The 21,657-nt window shown below is 41.0% G+C and overlaps 1 protein-coding gene across 6 annotated transcripts in view; it reads right to left on the bottom strand.

The window, feature by feature from the left end:
* Positions 1-11,093: 11,093 nt before the first annotated feature.
* phactr4a (phosphatase and actin regulator 4a) overlaps positions 11,094-21,657 on the bottom strand; it is a 39,409-nt gene continuing 28,845 nt past the window's right edge. For all 6 annotated transcript variants that reach the window (XM_083925538.1, XM_083925537.1, XM_083925539.1 and 3 more), the window contains 8 exons: positions 21,068-21,641; positions 19,055-19,290; positions 16,868-17,030; positions 15,922-15,977; positions 13,853-13,914; positions 13,608-13,745; positions 12,451-12,527; positions 11,094-12,272 (listed from right to left, as the gene is read on the bottom strand). In XM_083925538.1, coding sequence (XP_083781664.1) covers positions 12,257-12,272; positions 12,451-12,527; positions 13,608-13,745; positions 13,853-13,914; positions 15,922-15,977; positions 16,868-17,030; positions 19,055-19,290; positions 21,068-21,641 — 1,322 coding nt within the window. In that variant the 3' untranslated portion in view covers positions 11,094-12,256. The remainder of the gene's footprint in view (positions 12,273-12,450; positions 12,528-13,607; positions 13,746-13,852; positions 13,915-15,921; positions 15,978-16,867; positions 17,031-19,054; positions 19,291-21,067; positions 21,642-21,657) is intronic.

Below are 21,657 nucleotides of genomic sequence, written 5' to 3'. Positions count from 1 at the left end.
AAGTGAGTTCATCCGGCGTGGAGTGAATGGCAGCAACCCTCGCAGCGGAATGCATGGATGCACGGACTGATGTAAATTAAATGAAAAATGAAGTAGCTGTTGAAAGAGTTACAATTTGCATAGTGATGCATACTTGATTTGATTTGTGTTCGACCTCTTGGCCTGCTTAAGAGCTCTGCGCGCGCAGTGATCTTGAGATGTGCCATCTCATTTTCGAGAGGGTCCTTACAAATAATGACAAATAATACAAACAAAATAAGAGTTAATACTAAATATAATACAAAACATATGAGCACAAGGACACACATACTTGTACATTCACACACACACACACACACACAAACACACACACACACACACACACACACACACACACTCCAACAATGCTCCCCAAAGCTACCGCCCCCCTTTCCCCACCAGCCCTCTGCAAAAATAGAGGTGGGCCTGTGTACACAAAAGCATACATTGACATACCTATATAAATACATTTGCTTGCATGCACAAGTATACAGATTTATACACAAATATACAGTACTGTATGTTAACAAAAGACTGAAGTAGAGTCCTAGAGAGAGAAAACAACAGAAACAAGAGCCGGATGTTTGAAAATGTGTAACTAAAGATGATTTGAAGATTGATGATTGATTTTGGACTTTCAGCCCCGGCATATGGGTCATCATTAATTGCCCTAAAATCTGTGTAGTTCTATCACAGAGGAAGTTGTAATTCTGCGACAAAGGCTTCAGTGTCTTGAGCTTTCTGTAAATTGCATTCCAGCTGTGGAAGATGTTAAGAGAGCTGTGCAGCCTGAATGGGAAACACTGAACCCCTGCTGGGGAAGGCATGTTTAAAACAAGTGTGGTTTAATGTTTTCTGAGTGGTCCATTCCCATTCCCTGTTGTGTCCTGGCATCTACCCTCACCGCAAAGTGCCTCGTCGTCTGTCAGAACACATTCTCCGGATCTGAGGACACACAGCATCCACATCCATGAGCATCACGGACCAGCAAGGCGTCCCCGGCATTGCGACGGAGAGTGGCAGCAGGCTTTGTTATACTGTATAATGTAATTACCGTCTCGCATCAGCAGCCTGCTTCTCCCCCAGCATTCTCCTGGGGAGCAGCTGTTTGGAGACTCCCAGGGCTCTCTAATGATTCAGCGATGACACTAAATCCCCCAGCCTCTTTTACAATCAATCTCATGCTCCTTCACAGCTTTCCTCTGGACTAGTCTTTAAAGCAATGTCTTCATTTGTGCCTTGTCAGCAGCAGAAGGAGGTCAGTGTGGGGCTTTTGGCTTTGCTGTAATAACCTGGAATTTGAATATTATTATAACCCTTAAACTGACGTGGCTATTACATGGAATATAATTAATCTCTTCCATGTTTGAAATCTCAAATTTTGCATTGCATCATGGCTGTCTGATAGTGATCTGATATTGTGGTTAAATTAGGAATTGTTCCTAATGGAGTTTTGTTATCTAAATGCCACCAAAAGTCAATACATTGATCTGTCCACAAAGACAAATTGGACATAAAATTTTCATTGGCCCGATGCAGTCATAAATATTCAACGCTCATACTCGAGATGAAGTCGTGTTCAGCTAACGATTTCTTTTTCTGCGAGAACATAATAACTTACCGATAAACACTCACACAACGTCACTGTCACTGTTTGAAATTCATAGCGTATCGTACATTCATGCAGGGCTGCTTTCCGAGAACACAAGTGTGCTCGGATTTAGTTTTTCTGGCTGTGTAATTACTGAGGATGTTTACTGATGCAGGTACAGTGAAGTAACAAGTCAAATTATTCAGATGTATTTTGTGTCACATTAACTTGATATTTTTGCAAAATGCTTTATAAAGTTGTAAAGTTGACTAGGAAGTACTTATAAACTAGGAAGGACTAATAAAACATATTCACTGTCAAATTGGTGTTAATTTGTGCTGCAAGAGAGAAAAATTCTAATTTTTCTGAGCAAACTTTGATTTTATTCATGTCTGCTTGTCTCATGTCCAAAAGGATTTTTCTACAAAGCCAAAAAGTAACAAAGCAACATAAATCTACAGGCATGCTAGCAGGTATCTGGGGCTATTCTTCTTCTCTATTATTTTCCATTAGCAAAATTTGTGAATTGCTGCAGTTGTTTTTGGCAAAAAAAAAAAAAACAAGGAGTTCTTGAATGTGTCAACACAAACTAATAAGACAAACTACAAATGAATAAGGGCCCCAGGATGCTGCTTAAACCAAAATAGGACTCCTAAACTAAGTTACTAAAAGCTAAAGAAACAAAATAAATATAAAATCTCACTAACGTAAAGAACAAAACCCAACACAGATACAACAGCACCCCTACACCTAGTGTACCTAAAGAGAAAATAACATAATAATAATGATGACTAACGTGTGAAAGGTGCAATGAGTTTATGAAACTATACTGTCCTCGGATAGTTTTCACAAGTACCTCAAAGTCTGACAGACTAGATATAAACAAGTGAGATTGATTGCTCCTCCCTGATTGGATCACAGGGTTGGGTGCCTCTCCGATCACCATCACAGGGCCAGGCCGGAACAATCCCTGGCTGCGAACCACATCCTACTTGGCATTTGCAAAACACAGTCATTCAAAGGGATAAACATGAGAGGGTGTCCGCTGCAGCTGTCACATGGATACTGATACTAGAAGGTGGAGATAAAACTCTTCAGCAGCACGAGTATCTGCACTAAAATTCATGGCATCCAGTTGCTCAACCGGCTGAAAGGAAAAGTCAGGGGATTACCAGAGTCATTCGGATCCATCTACTTGGGGACCATGAATATCCATACTGGCCAACTAATGGCCATGCCTAAAAACATTTCGGTTCTCCTTTCTGGCTGCGTGTAGGCTACTGGCCAGGATGTCAGCAGCTTTAATTAGATCCACATATGTTCCACTGGGCTAACAGTTTGACAGTGTGATAACAGGCTAACCAATTTAGAGAGACAATCTGATGATGAGGACCCACATGCTCAATTAATGTGATTATAGGATTCATTTAAGCCAGGATGTGAAGGGCCGGAGACACCTTATCACACCCACATGGTTTGCTGGTATGAAATGCTTTGAGTCCGGCACACAGAAACACCAAGTCATTAATGATCAAGAACGGATGACTCCATCTTGCCTGATTGCATCCATTATTCGAGCAGCAGCCTTGGAAAATCAAGCAGGGTGATTCAAATGGAGGATGGGTCAGGAATGGAGATGACAGCAGCAGATGGGAAAGAAAATGAAGGAAATGGGGCCTCGTGGATTTGCATTCTATCATCACTGCTGGTATGACATTATTACTAATGATTACTCAGTGAGATTCAATATGTGCTCCAAGATGACCTGATTTATTAAGTCGGCACCTCTCGCATAGTCACTAAAGCACTCAGTTTGTTAAATCAAGTTGGCAATTGCATGTGAAGAGAGCCCTTTAATATGATCGTTATAGACATTATAGTTTAAATACTACATTAAATAGACTGCCTCTTACATTGTGACATTATAGAAGAACGTGGAAATCATTACAGTTATTAGATCAGATCTGACATGATGAGTTCATCCATGACATGATGAAGATCATCAGTCACTCACTCACTCATCTTCACCCTCTTATCCTTTGTCGGGTCGCGGGGGCAGCAGCTTTAGCAGGGGACCCCAAACTTCCCTTTCCCGGGCCACATTAACCAGCTCTAACTGGGGGATCCCGAGGCGTTCCCAGGCCAGTGCGGAGATATATCTCCACTTAGTCCTGGGTCTTCCCCGAGGCCTCCTCCCAGCTGGACATGCCTGGAACACCTCCCTTGGGAGGTGTCCTTACTAGATGCCCGAAACACTTGCGAGACTTACTTCCTGACCTCCTATACCAAACTTAACCCTGCAAGATCAGTGACTTTCCTTAACCATCTAAACTTTACCTTTTGAGGTTAATACCTAAACTTAAAGTGAAAGTGTAAAATCATCCCAGGGTCTTTTTAGGCATATTCGGTCATCAAATAAGCCATCCTGTATGAACTATTAACGTAGATTTTCCAAAGAGAAAACACTGATTAGCTCGGGGCGGCAAGTTGAACGCATGAAAACGTCTTTTTTAACCACCAGTACTGCTCCAAATAACACCAAACCTATGCAGTAACATTATAAGAGTCCCTGCACATCACACATTTTAATACACATTCGAGTTCATTAAAAGAGTTTTAGAGAAGGAGCCCATTGATGTTTTTTTTCAGCAAAACAAGTAAATGTTTTGGTTTGTGGCAGTTTGGTGAAATATAAGTTAATATTAGACGGTAAAAGGTTTGCTCTCCCCGCAGCTGCGAGACATTACGCAGCTCTCAGGGGTCAGGGGGCGTGTTGTTGCCGGAAAACGCACAGCATTTGTGTGCAGGCACAGGTAAAGATGACTCGCCTACAACTTGAAGTGATAGAGACTGAGAATGGTTCGTGTTTGTATCTTTTCCCGGCTGCAAAACAAAAATGAAAGCTTACAACCCAGAAACTTTTCATAGGCTGCCATTGTGGTACGATGACCTTGCTCTGATAAACCAGCGGCTTATTATTTTGAATCTGAATTGAGACGCCGATCGAGTTTACCATCTAGACACCTGTTCCCACTTATTGCGGACTTTGCTGATTGTGTTTGATCATGTGAACACAGCGTCCCTCTTTCACCTTCTTGAAAAGGCAGGCTTTGTGATGTTTGCATATCCAAAAACCTGTTGATGTCCATGTCTTTCATAACGTGTAAAGTATCCTTGGCCTGCATATCTGCTGGCCACACTAAAAAGCCTGAAATATAATAAATTGTTGTCGGACAGATGGGTTCCAAGATTGGTAAAACCCCAACTGAAATGCATGTTTTGAATGTCCAAATAATGCTCCTAAAACCTGAATGATAGCAGCATATCCCACATGTCTTAATCTGAAAATATTTTTCTCTGAAAAAGGTCTAATTCATTTTTTTTTGTTTTGTTATTTTGCTGTCACTGTGACATGATGGGGTTCAGCAGGTTATATTTAGCTGCTGAAGATAACATTCGATTTCTGCGCTCAGTCAGATCTAACGCAGAGGACTACTGCGTACAGCGCACAGCCTGTTGCAGTCAACGCAAGACAGTGACTGATTTCTGATTTTATGTGCGAGAGGGAGGGAGAGATGGCTAACCAGAGAGGAGCGTGTATGTGGACACAGCTAAACAGGGAAGGTAATGAATGAAATGTACTTCCTCCTTCACTGTGAGAAGTACTCCTCAGCAAGAATGTTCCATTTTGGGGAAATAGCAAAGACAATAATAAATAGTGTTAACCCAAGAAGAGCAACTGGCAGTTTTTTTTAAATTGCGCTGATGAAAATGCAATTATGACGTAGTTTGAGAAGGACAGGAAAGACCAATGGCCATGTGTGCTACTTAGTAGGTTTATGTTTCTGTTAAGGAAAGGAAAGGTCCGCACAGACCCCAGCAGCCAGAATGAGACCTGAGAACAGCCTACAGCCTCAGAAACACTGAAATGCACCGACCCGATGTCAAGTGGACAGGCTTGAATCCACTGCAGGTCTGAAACTGTGCAGACTAGAAGACATCACTGCTCTGACGGACGTTTTCTCTCCCGATCGGTGTTTGGGTTTAACCAGTGACCCGTTAACTGGACACTTTCAGCTGAAATAGTCTGCGGTTGCCATAGTGACAGCAGATGCATAGCTGTCCCCGTTAATGCCTTAATGTCTAGTTTTTCATTACAATGTTAAACATAACGTCACCTACCTGTTCAGTCTTTATAGTTTTGTTGAGTAAATGTGTCGGTGGCGTTTTGTACTTTGCTTATTGTTAAGGTGGACATGAAGAGAGACAGTTCTTCCTAATAATGTCTGTCTCTAATTCATTTTCTAAATGAAACATTTGTCTTTGAAACCTGCTTGTGTAAACACCTGTGTGTAGAATTTTATAAACCATTTAAAAAAAATAAAAAACTCTTTTTGGAGATTCGTAGTCAGGCCGTTGTGGGAAAATAAATAAAAGTCAAGAGATTGACTCTGTGTTCCACCAGCCACCAACCTGTCTCCCTGGTGTAGTAAAACATATCTCCGAGTATCTCCTTTTTATACAGTTTATGAGTATCTCTCTAAAAAACATAATCCTGTTTTCATCATCTGCAGTCACTACGGCAACCACAGAGGCACTCAGCTGAAAGTCTCCAGTTAACAGGCTCACTCGTTAAACCGACACACCGACAAGTCAGTCTGCTTTAAGTTTGATTCTGAAGTTATCAAGTCAGTTTGCTTTAAGTTTGATTCTGAAGTTATCAAGTCAGTTTGCTTTAAGTTTGATTCTGAAGTTATCAAGTCAGTCTGATTTAAGTTTGATTCTGAAGTTATCAAGTCAGTCTGCTTTAAGTTTGATTCTGAAGTTATCAAGTCAGTTTGCTTTAAGTTTGATTCTGAAGTTATCAAGTCAGTCTGCTTTAAGTTTGATTCTGAAGTTATCAAGTCAGTCTGCTTTAAGTTTGATTCTGAACTTATCAAGTCTGTCTGCTTTAAGTTTGATTCTGAAGTTATCAAGTCTGTCTGCTTTAAGTTTGATTCTGAACTTATCAAGTCAGTCTGCTTTAAGTTTGATTCTGAAGTTATCAAGTCTGTCTGCTTTAAGTTTGATTCTGAACTTATCAAGTCAGTCTGCTTTATGTTTGATTCTGAAGTTATCAAGTCAGTCTGCTTTAAGTTTAAATATGAAGTTATCAAGTCAGTCTGCTTTAAGTGTGACTCTGAAGTTATCAAGTCAGTCTGCTTTATGTTTGATTCTGAAGTTATCAAGTCAGTCTGCTTTAAGTTTAAATATGAAGTTATCAAGTCAGTCTGCTTTATGTTTGATTCTGAAGTTATCAAGTCAGTCTGCTTTAAGTTTAAATATGAAGTTATCAAGTCAGTCTGCTTTAAGTTTGATTCTGAAGTTATCAAGTCAGTCTGCTTTAAGTTTGATTCTGAAGTTATCAAGTCAGTCTGCTTTAAGTTTGATTCTGAAGTTATCAAGTCAGTCTGCTTTAAGTTTAATTCTGAAGTTATCAAGTCTGTCTGCTTTAAGTTTAATTCTGAAGTTATCAAGTCTGTCTGCTTTAAGTTTAATTCTGAAGTTATCAAGTCAGTCTGCTTTAAGTTTGATTCTGAAGTTATCAAGTCAGTCTGCTTTAAGTTTGATTTTGAAGTTATCAAGTCTGTCTGCTTTAAGTTTGATTCTGAAGTTATCAAGTCAGTCTGCTTTAAGTTTGATTCTGAAGTTATCAAGTCAGTCTGCTCTAAGTTTGATTCTGAAGTTATCAAGTCTGTCTGCTTTAAGTTCGACTCTGAAGTTATCAAGTCAGTCTGCTTTAAGTTTAATTCTGAAGTTATCAAGTCAGTCTGCTTTAAGTTTGATTCTGAAGTTATCAAGTCATTCTGCTTTAAGTTTAATTCTGAAGTTATCAAGTCATTCTGCTTTAAGTTTAATTCTGAAGTTATCAAGTCATTCTGCTTTATGTTTGATTCTGAAGTTATCAAGTCAGTCTGCTTTAAGTTTGATTCTGAAGTTATCAAGTCAGTCTGCTTTAAGTTTGATTCTGAAGTTATCAAGTCAGTCTAAGTTTGATTCTGAAGTTATCAAGTACAATAAAGAATAAAGAACCTACAAATGTGTCACCTGTGTATTTAATACATGTGCTTCGTCTAAACTGCTTTGGCAACATGTTATTTGTTCATGCCAATAAAGCTATTTGAATTGAACTGAAATTGAGAGAAAGGCAGAGATAACATAAATTAGTCTATGTCTGACGATACCGTATAAATGAGTGTTGGTGGATTAATGTTAAGACCATCACCAGAAAAGTTGACAGTGAATGTTATTTTTATCTGTAGCTCAGACCGGCCTGCTTGAGTAATGGATCTCTATGGACTCGATGCATATCAGGGTTGAAAATGTTATAGTTATGTTTTTCTCTCTAGTGTTTGCTTGCATTGCTTTTCATATTTCATTCAAATGTTGTTGGCTTAAGGTGAAAGCATGTTTATTTCTTCTTGGTCATTAATAATGTACTTTTTGTGCCTAAGAAAGGGATTTTGTTTTAGTAGAATTTAGTCGTGTTCTTCCTTTCATCTGTGGATGCTAAACCAGTGCGTCAGACTGAAGGCGCATTCCTCTAATCAGCTCACTGTGGTAATGGTTTGACATTCAGCTGCTGTCTGAACACTAAGTGGAGGAGAGCTGTGTTCCTGTTGACTGACTCCATGTCTATTTACTGTTAATTAGCATCACGGGGGAAGTTAAAGGGACACATACAAATGGAAGTCAGTTGCATTCATCGCACAGGTAAGAGGGAAGAACTCGTTCTGATGAGGTTTCTTTGTCCTGTCGTACATTATTGGATTTTCGCACTGTGCCGGTGACTGGTCTGGGAATCAATGTGCACATTTTTATAGAACACTGCCCTCCTCTGGTCATTTTAAGAGGCCATATATTTACAGTCACTTACATTGAGATTATGGGCTAATTTGCTTCCTTAATGGGTCTTCTTTCAGGCTGGTGGGGGAAAATAAATACACATTCAGGTGTTTAATTTACTACACTTCACTAAAAATTAGCATTAGATAATACCTTAATTGCTTATTTAAACAAATATACAATTTAAGAAAACATGATATACAAAAAAAATATCTTAATGTAAGCAATCTACTAAATTGTAGAAATCTTTACCCCGTTTGAAAAAAGAATCTTTAAAGCTTTTTTTCCCCAGCTGTGACCAGACTCTCCTTCTCTTACCTTCATTCCCATTGATATGCTGAAGGTTCTTACAGAGGGGGTTGCTCATAAATCATTCACAGCCTGATTTCTAAAACATTTTATTTATAAGAATAGAGAGAATTTCTTTTTAAGGCTGTTCACAATATTCTCAGTTTTATGGCATTATAAAACTAGATATCCTCAGTCCCCTCAGTAAAAACCTTTGACTAATACTGTATGTCTCTAAAATGAAGCAGAATTTAGAACCCAGCTTTATCCCATGTTCACATTTCAGATCTGGAAATGTATGCAAATTAGCTCATATTTCATAAAACAATGCATAATTTGCATATTAAAACATACAATAAAAATAATTGCAATACAATACAAATTACACGATATATACTGTATATATACAGTGGGTACGGAAAGTATTCAGACCCCCTTAAATTTTTTACTCTTTGTTAAATTGCAGCCATGTGCTAAAATCATTTAAGTTCATTTTTTTCCTCATTAATGTACACACAGCACCCCATATTGACAGAAAAACACAGAATTGTAGACATTTTTACAGATTTATTAAAAAAGAAAAACTGAAATATCACATGGACATAAGTATTCAGACCCTTTGCTCAGTATTGAGTGGAAGCACCCTTTTGAGCTAATACAGCCGTGAGTCTTCTTGGGAATGATGCAACTAGTTTTTCACACCTGGATTTGGGGATCCTCTGCCATTCCTCCTTGCAGATCCTCTCCAGTTCTGTCAGGTTGGATGGTGAACGTTGGTGGACAGCCATTTTGAGGTCTCTCCAGAGATGCTCAATTGGGTTCAAGTCAGGACTCTGGCTGGGCCATTCAAGAACAGTCACAGAGTTGTTCCGAAGCCACTCTTTCGTCATTTTAGCTGTGTGCTTAGGGTCATTGTCTTGTTGGAAGGTGAACCGTCGGCCCAGTCTGAGGTCCATAGCACTCTGGAAAAGGTTTTCGTCCAGGATATCTCTGTACTTGGCCGCATTCATCTTTCCTTCAATTGCAACCAGTCGTCCTGTCCCTGCAACTGCAAAACACCCCCACAGCATGATGCTCCCACCACCACACTTGACTGTAGGGATGGTGTTGGGCAGGTGATGAGCGGTGCCTGGTTTTCTCCACACATACCGCTTAGAATTAAGGCCAAAAAGTTCTATCTTTGTCTCATCAGACCAGAGAATCTTATTTATCATAGTCTGGGAGTCCTTCATGTGTTTTTTGGCAAATTCTATGCGGGCTTTCATGTGTCTTACTCTGAGGAGAGGCTTCCGTCGGGCCACTCTGCCATAAAGCCCTGACTGGTGGAGGGCTGCAGTGATGGTTGACTTTCTTGAACTTTCTCCCATCTCCTCACTGCATCTCTAGAGTTCAGCCACTGTGATCTTTGGGTTCTTCTTTACCTCTCTCACCAAGGCTCTTCTCCCCCGATTGCTCAGTTTGGTTGGACGGCCAGCTCTTGGAAGAGTTCTTGTCATCCCATACGTCTTCCATTTAAGGATTATGGAGGCCACTGTGCTCTTGGGAACTTTAAGTGCAGCAGAAATTTTTTTGTATCCATGGCCAGATCTGTGCCTTGCCACAATTCTGTCTCTGAGCTCTTCAGGCAGTTCCTTCGACCTCATGATTCTCATCTGCTCTGACATGCACTGTGAGCTGTAAGGTCTTATATAGACAGGTGTGTGGCTTCCTTAATCAAGTCCAATCATTAGAATTAAACACAGCTGGACTCCAATGAAGGTGTAGAACCATCTCATGGATGATCAGAAGAAATGGACAGTACCTGAGGTAAATATACAAGTGTCACAGCAAAGGGTCTGAATACTTATGTCCATGTGATATTTCAGTTTTTCTTTTTTAATAAATCTGTAAAAATGTCTACAATTCTGTGTTTTTCTGTCAATATGGGGTGCTGTGTGTACATTAAAAGGAAAAAAAATGAACTTAAATGATTTTAGCACATGGCTGCAATTTAACAAAGAGTAAAAAATTTAAGGGGGTCTGAATACTTTCCGTACCCACTGTATATATAGATATATATATATATATCTATATATATATCTATAGATATATATATATATATATACATCTATAGATATATCTATCTATAGATATATATATATATATATATCTATAGATATATATCTATAGATATATATATATATCTATAGATAGATAGATAGATATATATCTATAGATATAGATATATAGATATATATAGATATATATATATATATATATATATATATAAGTTAACCATAGATTACAATGATGAGGAATAATCACACCATACTGAACATCACAGGTTATTTTAATTTCTGAGTGGATTGTTCATTTATACAGTGTGCTTTGCAAAAACATTAAAGATTTCTGTATCAAAAAAAGAAAAAAAAAAAGAAAAGAAACATGTACCATTGCTTTCTTGGAAATATCATTGGAGAAATACGTTACAATTAAAACATGTCAGCATTACTGTGCATGTACAAATATAAAGTCAATCACATCTACATAATTGATCTATACAATCGCAGCCAGCTATGGACTTGCATATATAGAGTACCATAAAACAGCCAGGAAAATAAAAATATGTACATTTTCCTGCTGGAATAATTCAATTATAAACATAGAATTATAGGCTCCAAACTTTTTAATTTTCTACACACCCAATTAAAGGACCATAAAGTGCCTTATTAGAAAATAATCTAGTGATATGTGCACCATGATAACTGTTTAAATGATCAACAAAATACAGTAAAATGCACACTTTCAGATATTAGGTTGGAATCAGCGCTCTGACGGTTTACACACAGAGCTCAAACTGTTGATTGAAATCGAGCTACAGCTGTTTTAAATAAGAAAATTGCTGCTGTACAGAGGTCGGGACCACCAAGACGTGAGTGTGAGATCATGTGAGGAATAAGGCTGGTGCTGTGTGGCACCTCATAGTAGACATTAGCAGTACCTAACACATACATATACACAAGAGTTTAAACAGTTTGGAGGTACCGTCGACTACAAAGATGTCATTGTGTGCATAGTCTTCCTGTGAACACAGAATATGAAGGCAGGTAAAGGCATGGGGAGAGTGGTTTCCCCAGAGGGAGACAGTGTGATGTGAGAACCCTCCAACAGATATCCTTTCAGGGGGTCTCTCACTCTTTCAGTGTTGGCACCGGGTACCTCCGTCACAGATGCACCAGCAAACTCCTCCTGTCCTGAATTCCGCAGTGGAAGAACTGGAGTACGTCTGAACCGTCTGTGGGTTCATCCGACTTGTGGCGTCTTTCACTTTGACTCCAGTTATCAGCGACAGTAGTGTTTTCAGCTGAAGCAGGTTAGCAGGCAGTCAGTAAAAACACACCAAATGGGCCACATGTTGGGTTCACAGTGAGGAGAGGGACTTGGAACTCCTCACTAACCCCCCAGTCTAAGTGCTCTACTGGTCAACATGGACAGCTAAGGCCGATGGAACCTGGTAGAAAAGAGAGTTCAAAGACAGAGAAAGAGTTTGAGTTATTCTAGACCCTTTATGGCTGCAAATGTCTTCAGATATCGTCAACAGAGAAAACAGAACTAAAAAGGTATTAATGATATTAAAGATAAACTTGAAGAGTTGAAAAGTTGCGGTGAATTATAGATAAGAGCCTGACCGGGTATAGATCCTGCTTTCTTCGTGAACCTCCATCTCGGAGCTCTTGAATTCATTCAGCTCCTTGCGGATGGCAGCCTGTGGAGACGTGAAAGAAACAGCACTTCAGGGGAGAAGCTTTCATCCATTTAAGGCAAGGCACAGCAGAAGAAAGGACGAGTGTGATCAAAGCTACTTACGTACATTTGGATTATACATGTCTGCTGAAGGAATACTCTACCCTCGAAACCTTTTGTATAGCAAATACTCAAATTTTGCCTCAAATTGGTGAAGAAAACGCATGGCGAGTCTTGATGTATGCATTAAAGTAATAGCGGGCCGCATTTACAGCAAAACCTCATCGAAAAATGACACTCACACAACCTGTACAGTATGATCCAAATCCCATTTATCCAGTCGCATGCTTAGTACTTCTCAAACATGGCTCTGGCACACGGCCCGTTTCTTTTCAGAACATCCAGACAATCAAGTTCTAGCTTATCATTGTCAATTACATGGTTCACGGCAAAAAGAGTCAGTGAATGGTGTTGTGACAGTCATACTGACATCAAAGCAGCAGTTTCACAAAGTGGCCATCAAGCATTTCTCATACGGCGTTGTGGTGTCTCCCACTTGGACTTGCGCGGACGAGTAGTGCTACTGAGCTAGCTTCTTGAATGTTTAGCGGAGTAGCTAAGGTTTTAGCAAAAACCTTGTGTTGGAGAGTATATGACCAGATACATCAGACTTGGATCATTTGGATTCTCCATTTACTGTGGGGGCAATGAGTAACTGATATACAAGTGGTCAATTTCTTCTAGTCCCGGACAAACCAAAATATTTCTACAAATAAACATGCACTTAAAATGATGTCACTTCCAACATACATATAAATCCTGTTCATACATATTTTTGAGCTTCACCAGACCAGGTTATTCACCTGGTACAGCTCAGCCCAGCCATTAAGCAGGGCCTGTAGTGTGTTCCTGGGATTCCTCCTCAATACTGGATCTGCTTGGAATGCAAATCCTCTCGGAGTGGACTTCAGTGAAATACATTTCTGTTCAAAAAAGGCACAGGGCTTAGGCTCTGTCTTGCTAGGATGCTCTAAGCCACAAGAGCCTGTTAGTGTGAAGAGAGGTGTTGAGTGCATGTCGGAGAGGAGGTATAGAGCCTCACCTTGTCAGCAGGAGTGAGCTTGGTCCACGGTTTATCGGCTCGCCGGTCGTAGTCGTGTGCGTGGGTGCTCTCTACGTACTCGTGGAAACGTAGGATCTTCCTTGCCTGGAGCTCAGCCACTGTGGGTCTCTGGGACAGCTGATGGCGGAGTCAACAGAGGCATGTTCATGGCAATCTGTTTTTAGTTTCTAGTTCATAGCAATAACTGGCAAGTGAATGATACAGTTAATTCTCTGCATCCTGACCTTTCTCGTGAGCCTCCGTTTGATCTCGCATCTCTCTAATCGCCGATCATCTTCATTTTTGGCTGCAGGGAGAAAAGACATTCCATGAGAGAGGGAAACACTGCAGCCAGTCAGGTAGATTTCACCCGAGCTGCCGCCAGCACTGCACGGAAACAGGAATCTTTAATCACCGCTGTGCTCTGCACAAGGCCTTGCATTGTTTTAGCGCGTGTTCGAAGCAGCGTCTTGGCCGAGTCATTTGAGGACAAGCGGGCCACAGTGTGGTGGTATGAGTCCTGGATCAAAACGTGTTGACAGATTCAGAGAGGCATTTTGTTAATACTTGCTTCTGGGATCCAACTTGGCATCACAGTGATGCTGTATTGATTTTTCAACACAAACTGAATTTTACTGTAGTCTGCTGGTGCACTCTGCTCAGTATGTGATTACCTTGTTTTAACGATTCATTTTGTACACCTGGAGCCAGGTGCCTAAAACAGTGTGTGGATTCAGACTAGAACTGATGAAAAAAGGGCATTTATCAATATTTCTGCAAGTGCGTGCTGTTTTTTAAAGCCAAGCATAAACCTGTAATGCCTGACTTCCATTTCCACAATTTTTCACAGATGAAAGAAGATGCTCTCTTATCCAGCTGTTTGCATATGAATTAAGCTGCAGCAATCTGATTTTGTAAGTACCTTTGCAGAGTCATAATGGTCAATTTCCATTCCAGCTCAGAAATTCACTATCAGTAATCAGTGATTTTTTCCCCTGTAAGTTAAAGCTGCAGTCGGCAAGTCTGGCAGATCGAGTCGACTGGGTCAAATTTTGAATATTTACAACTCTCGCGCCCCTCCCCCTCTACCACCAAGCTCCTCAGCCCCCTCGAATTGAGCTCTCATCAGTGCGCGTGCACCAGATTCCTGTGAACATGTCTTCTCTCAGCAATAAACGGCATAGAGTACACACTACACAGAGGTAGGCTGGCTGTGTCTGACAGTCAGCTCTGCGCTGGTGCACAAAACAAACAACAAGCACTAGGTGCCCATTAACTAAATTTGACCAGTAAAGGCTTTCTACTGTCTTCACGTTAAAAAGCAAGCATCTGTGTATCGTTAGCTCACCATAGCAAATGAAGGGAGCCCAACAGAAAAAAAAACTACACTTAATGTGAATCTGTCACATCACATGGCTGCTAACCTGCTTTATTGGATCATTATCAGTGCTAATGAACAGGCACACTGATGCACTGTCTACAGCGCACGCAGTTAGTCTCATAAATCTTTCATCATCATTGTTGGTACTTTATCTCAACCTTCATCATGAAATGTCAGGACTGTAACCAGTAATTATTTAGTTTACAACATCAATATCAAACAGACTTTACAAAGGGCTTCACAATAAAGGATCAAATAAAAAAAGATCACAAACACAGGGAAGTGATGCAATGAGGGAAACACAACAATACAAGAGTCATTACAATGTGTAACCATAATCTTAAGGCCTCTGTGTGTAGAGTGTTTACACACTGACTGAGTTTCTCGCGTTATTTTTCCCTCTCTGTATCACCATATCACATTAAGAAACAGGTTTAAGTGTGGTCTGAAGTATGCATGAGAAAATCCATTTCGTAGATTTTTATAAAGGGGTTTTTATTCACTCATAATTTGTCTAAAATCTTGTTTTGTAAAAGAAAAAAATTGTGAGAAAATCAGATTGTGAACCCATGTCTGTGTATCGTTACATCCCTACCCCACCGTCTTTTTTCACACATGCCCCTTGATGTATGCGGGTTTCGGTGCGTTTGCATGATTTATACGTTTGGTCCCTGGAGCACTATTATCCAAACCAGAGACAATATCCTAATGAAGTGAAATCACCACCAATAGTGTACAAACTGCTGTGTGCTTAGTGACCATCTTTATGCCTGAGGCAGGAAGGAGAAGGCAAGAGCCAGAGGACGAAAGACTAATGAGGACTGTTGATTTCAGCAAAGAAAGAGAAAAACGAAACGTGTGCATTTCAGCTGAGAGGAGTGAATGCAAAGAGCAATCTGAATTAAGTACTGCGGGATGAAGGGAGAGTCTTACCTTGAAGGATGTTCCTCTGCTCCAGCTCATCTGCTGAGGGTCTCTGACTCAGCCGCCTGAAGACACAAAACACTGTTGTCTAACTTGTTTTTAAAGGCTGATACGGATGGTGATGTTGTGAAATCTCTAAGTACCGCCTGTTTATTTAGTGTTAGTGACTGTGTTACGTCAGTTATTTGCTTAGCGTAGTAGCTTACGTAACTAGCGTAAATGTCCGGACCACCAGTTCTGCTCATTCTCCGGTGATGTTGGAAGTCATTGACTATGTGAGTTATTAATCCGATGTTTATCTCTTAATATGCACTACTTTGGATAGCTGTATGTTAAAACTGACTTGTTGGTTTGTTATGTTGTTGTGTGTGTTAACTGTGATAAGCTAATTGAATCAGCATGATGTTTATGAGGCTAATGTATACTGTGTGTAACTAGCTAACTGTGTTCATGTGGTAACACTAGCAACTATGTTTGCTTGCTTAGTGTGTTAATACCTGCATGTGTATTTTATTTGCATGTGGAGAGTCATGTACCTCTTTTCCCTTTCTTTATTTAATTACAGAAACGTCCACCATTGTACACTACAACTTGTGTTCAATGCAATACAGTCCGATTGAATGAGTAAAATCAGTCAACTCTCACTGGTGACTCTGTCCTTCCTGACCAAAGCCCTGAAGCGGCGTAAATATTACTCTGCCAGCTCATCTCAATCAAAGTCATTCTTAACAGAGAGGAGCAGATTTTGTCTGGAGAAAGGAGTTCCATGACAAACTACTGTCACGAGTGTGCAGAGCCTCAAACAATATTAATTACACGATAAATAATGCATGAAAGCTGTCACCAGACATAATATCGAAGATGGATGACATTCACTTGCCACATCTAATTTTACAATAGGGATATACATCATCCTCAAGTGCATCAGTTAGCTGCTATGATGGGAGTTCTTTACCGTGTCAGTGCCGTGCCAATCTTGTTCCTCACTGCCATCCACTGCTCCCTGTTTTGCCAACTCAGGCTGTCGGGGTTCTCCTGAGCGTCCCTTTCCTCTCTCTCTTGTCTCTCCAGCCTCAGGGCTAAGGTGTCCTTCCTCTTCACACGACTCGCCAGCCCACCTGTTATGTTGCATACATACATGTGTTCTAATTAAAACATTATCTTTCATTTTGAATCAAACCTCACATCTCAAAGAACGTCAGTGTACATGATAAAAAAATTAAGACTTCAGATTAAACAAAAAGACATTAAATAAATTAAAAACTTAAAACCGTTTTTGGTTCCTTCAGCAGGTTCTGGAGCTTTAAAGTAGTTCTTGGACTCTGACAATTGTAAAAGAGGCCCTCATCAATCTACCATCATTTCTAAGTGTTGCTTTTGGACACAATGACTAGTATGATTGGGAAGATGGATTCAATGATTTTATCGACTATAAGCACATAAACACGGGGTTGATTCCCAATAAAAAGGATGAATAATTATATTTATTTACATTTTACAACATGAGTGGAGAGGAGTGTGCTGTGGCTGGAGCCAGAGAGCAGCTCACTGCTGCCTCTCTCTTCGCTTTCCCCCAGTAGCTGCCTGGGAGGCAAGGAGCTGCAGTGTTTATTCACTCACAAACTAACCTACACAGTACATTTACTGACTGTATCACTGTGTCATTGTCTGCCCTGCAGCTGGAGACTTTGAAATTCACGGACCAGTCGGAACCGGTCTTGACAGACGCTTCAGGGCGTACTCACACTGTCCTTCCGCACCGCGACCCGGGCTTTGGGGTACTTGTCCCCCCTCCCTCTCCCCCCGCGCCCCAGCCCCGTTTGTACTCACACTGCCAGGGCCGGCCAATGCTTCTTGCTGTCCATACGCCATCACGCCGTAACACGTTACACGCATTGATCGCGTGTGTGTGGCTTTGTTTACAAATCTTTCCATAGACCTCGGAGTTTTTGTGCGTCTTGTCGACTGTTTTTGAATATTTTAATCCGACCAAATCTGCAGTAAACACTCCACCTCCGCATCACATCAACGTGAACCTTTCACCGCCATTGTTGTTGTTGTTAAATGTCCGCACATGGTCCGTCCTTCTATTTTCTATGTCCGAACAGGCGGACATAACGCTACTGCCGTAGGGCTCGTGCTCGTGCTCATGCTCGTACATGTGCAAACGGCTCCGCTAAAGCCCACCTCTTTCAAGCGGGCCGTGGACGGCCCGCTGGCCGCGGACGGCCCGCTGGCCGCAGTTATGCGCGGAACGGGTGCACTCACACTGCTTAAAGGTACTAGGCTTTAGCTGAAAAAACGGTTTTGGTCCCGGCCAGAAGGACAGTGTGAGTGCGCCCTCAGTGTCAGACATAAACTGTCAGCTGCAATGGGACGCTGACGTGATGTCCCAGTCAAGACACAGATTTATCCTTAAGGGTGTTTTCACAAATTTAGTTCAGTCGACTTGTGTAGAATCAATGTTGCATTTTTCATTGGCTTTGTTGGCATTTACACTTTGTCAAGCACACAAAACATTGTAAACAATTGTCATGCAGTAGAAACTCGCCGACACATTCTGGTTTCAGTAATAATGGAGCAACACCAGATTTATCCTAAAGTCTAGTGCTGTTGGAAGCAAACTGAGAACATTTTCAGGGGGACCAGAGTTCGGATGAGCTTTCACACTATCCCAAAGCACCCGGACTATCTGATGAAATGCTCCAGGATTCAGTTAAAACGGACCAAACAGTTCAGGTGCGAAAGTAATCTAAGATGCTTAGGGAAATTGGGCCCAGAGCAGTTTGATAGGTCTTCTATTATAAATTTCTAAAACAAGAGTCCAATAGCTTATTTTGTCTGATCAGCAGTCCAAAACCTCAAATACTTCATGTGCTGTCAAAATGACGAAGAACATAAAAGGAGGATTTATGACCATGTTACGTAGAAAAGAAAGTGTACAATGATTATTCCTGTTCCACAGCTCCACAGAACATTTATTTTCTTACATAACATACTCGTAGAAAACAAAAAGACACTCAAGCAGTCTGTAAATATTCTGTATCTTTTATCTCCTGTTAACTGCTTGAATTACTTTCAAAACACTCACACTGCAAAGTTAAGTGCATTTTTAACCAGGGCACATGAAAGAAACACTTACTTGGAGGGCCTTCCTCCTCCTCGTCATCATCGTCATCGTCGTCTCTGTACAGGATGGGGCCGTCAGAGTCAGACTCCTCCTCACTGTCCCCGTCGCCTCCACCCTCAGGGATAACACTCACTCTGAGGTCAACCAAACCCCTCCTGCTGCGTGGCTCAAGCTCAGGCTGGCGAGGAAGCCTGTGAGGATGAAGCTTCCGCATCTCCTCCTCCATGTCAAAGTCGTCATCTTCTGGCCTGTAAACAAGTACAGCTGTGAGAGAGCTCAAGAGGCTGAGGCGCTCACATTCAGTCATTTTTTCTGTTATGTAGCTCTTTTAGGCTTCTTGTAACCACAAAGTTCTCACTGTTCTAATCTTGTAAGCGGTCGAGTAACATTGGGTACAGCGGCTCAACCCTTTCACCAAGTGAGGGGAATAAAGTAATCAATTGTTCGCTAAAGAGATTAACGAGGCAAAGTTCTTCATGATTCCTCCTTGGCTGTCTGAGGAGTGTTGCTCTCCCGCTGGTAGCTTTGGAGCAACAGATTACCTTCAGGTAAATAGCTAAAGAAAACGTATGTCTTTTTTAATTAGGAATATTCACTTGAAATGGGGCGAAGTAAATCTAAGTGTATAACAAATCCAACAGAGATATTCAATGTCAAATGGTATCTTTGACTCTTGCAAATTAAATTCAAATAATTTATTGAACATCTAATGCATGATTTAAAGAGAGCAATCCAAATGCAGCTGCCGCTGGGGTCAGCCAATTTTCATGTAATAACTCCTGCCTGAGTTGATTTGAGTTTCCATTGAGGGCCCATGTTACTTAGGGAGTACAAGGGCCTCACTAAGTAAGTTGTTTGAAGAGAAAACTCAATGATGTATCATCTTTGCATGATATAATTTATATTTAAGTACACTTTCAAGTGAACTGCAATAAAGTTCAATAGGTGTGAGAATGTAGTGCAAATAACAGGAACGAAGTAGTAGTACAGGCAAAAGTGAAATCATGAAAAAACAAATTAATAGGAACCATATTACTCACTCAGACGAAACCAAAGTGCTTGGTTGAGCGGCTACAACTAACAATCTTTGAATTTTCTATAAATGTATGTATTTGTTTCTTATGTAGTCCAAAACACAAAAAAACATTGTCAAAATGTCCTCTATGTCAAACGGCGCTTATTATATTCAGTTTACTATTATAGGAAGCAAACAAAACCGTGAACTAATGTTTTTGTCAGTTTTGCTTTAAGGAATGACTTCAGTTGAGTAAGTGACTAATTCAGTTTCAAGGACGAGAGTATAGATCTGTTTCCACTTTCACATCCTGAGAAAAAAAGACAAGGTTGAAACCGGTCAAGTCTCGCAAGATGGTTAAGAGTAGACAGTTAAGGAAATGCAATGAACTCCAATTGTGGTCGGTGGGCAAGTCTCGCAAGAGTGTTTGCGAGTTATGGCAAATCTAGGATTACCATCTATGCCAAGACCATTGAAAGTATATGGCTGGACCGTGTCTTAAATAAAATATTAAGTAAAGAAAAGTAATATTCTGCATGACATTGTTAAGCCACTTTTGAGACAAATAATTCAGGAATGTTTTAATTTTCTAAATGTAACGGTATAAGGCTGATGCTATTTTCAACAATTTGTCCGGTATAATTCATCCGAGTACTCTGCCCGTGCTGCTAAAAGCCTGCGCATCACAGTCAAAACGGTGCTGGCAACAACAAACATGTTTTAAGAAAATGAATCAGTTCACTATCACACCAATTTTCAAAGAGCAACGGCCTATGAGGAAGCTCCTACTCCACAGATGAATGGACATCATCACTCAGTTCCACCAATGGTGTAACTATCACTCATTCATTCACATTTATACGGCTGGTTAAGACAAATGTGTGTGAATTGAACCAATTAACATACAAAGTGAACTTTTCGGCGATGGATTCAACTAAAGCTCATCCTCAGCTTTCAAAGCAATAACATTTTGTTATACAAGAATGTAATGTACAGTATGGGACACTTACAGCCTGAGAGGTTCAATGGTGACAGGGAGAGAGTGCCGTGAGTTACCCTCCATCTCAGTGAGGAAATCTGGAGGAGACTCAAACAGTAGTGAGTGGGCCCTGTGGGAGCCGTCTGGGTTTGGCTGAGCTGGTCCGGGGCTGGCCAGGGCTCTCTGGATGAGGATGTGTAGGGGGATGGCTGGAAGCTGGCTGGGAGGCTCAGTGGTGGGACTGGGTGGATCCGTTTGCACAACAGGCACAGGTCCAGAGGAGGAGGTGCCGGGTTGCTGGATTGACTGAACTCTGGGAGGAGATGGAGGTATGTGTGATGGTGGTGCAGGCAGAGGCTCAGTGGAGGTCGGAGGAGCTGCTGCATTCGTCCTGTCCTCGTTATCTCCTTTAAGGACAGCAGGGGGCGTCGGTGCAGGGGCAGAACCAGGGTCAGTAGTGGGAGACTCTGGGTCCTGACTGGGAGGAGAGGGGTCCGCAGAATGGCGCTTGGTGACAGGGGTCATCCTCTTTGGCGGGGTAGGAGGCGAGCGCTTAGCTGGTGCTGGCACTATGACGACACCACTGCCTGGCTGCGAAAGCTCAGCTGTTAAAAAAAAAAA

Source organism: Echiichthys vipera, assembly GCF_963691815.1.
Source record: "Echiichthys vipera genome assembly, chromosome: 13".
Taxonomy (NCBI): Eukaryota; Metazoa; Chordata; class Actinopteri; order Perciformes; family Trachinidae; genus Echiichthys; species Echiichthys vipera.
The sequence above is the reverse complement of the archived record's forward strand: the minus strand, read 5'-3'. Positions and strand labels throughout refer to the sequence as shown.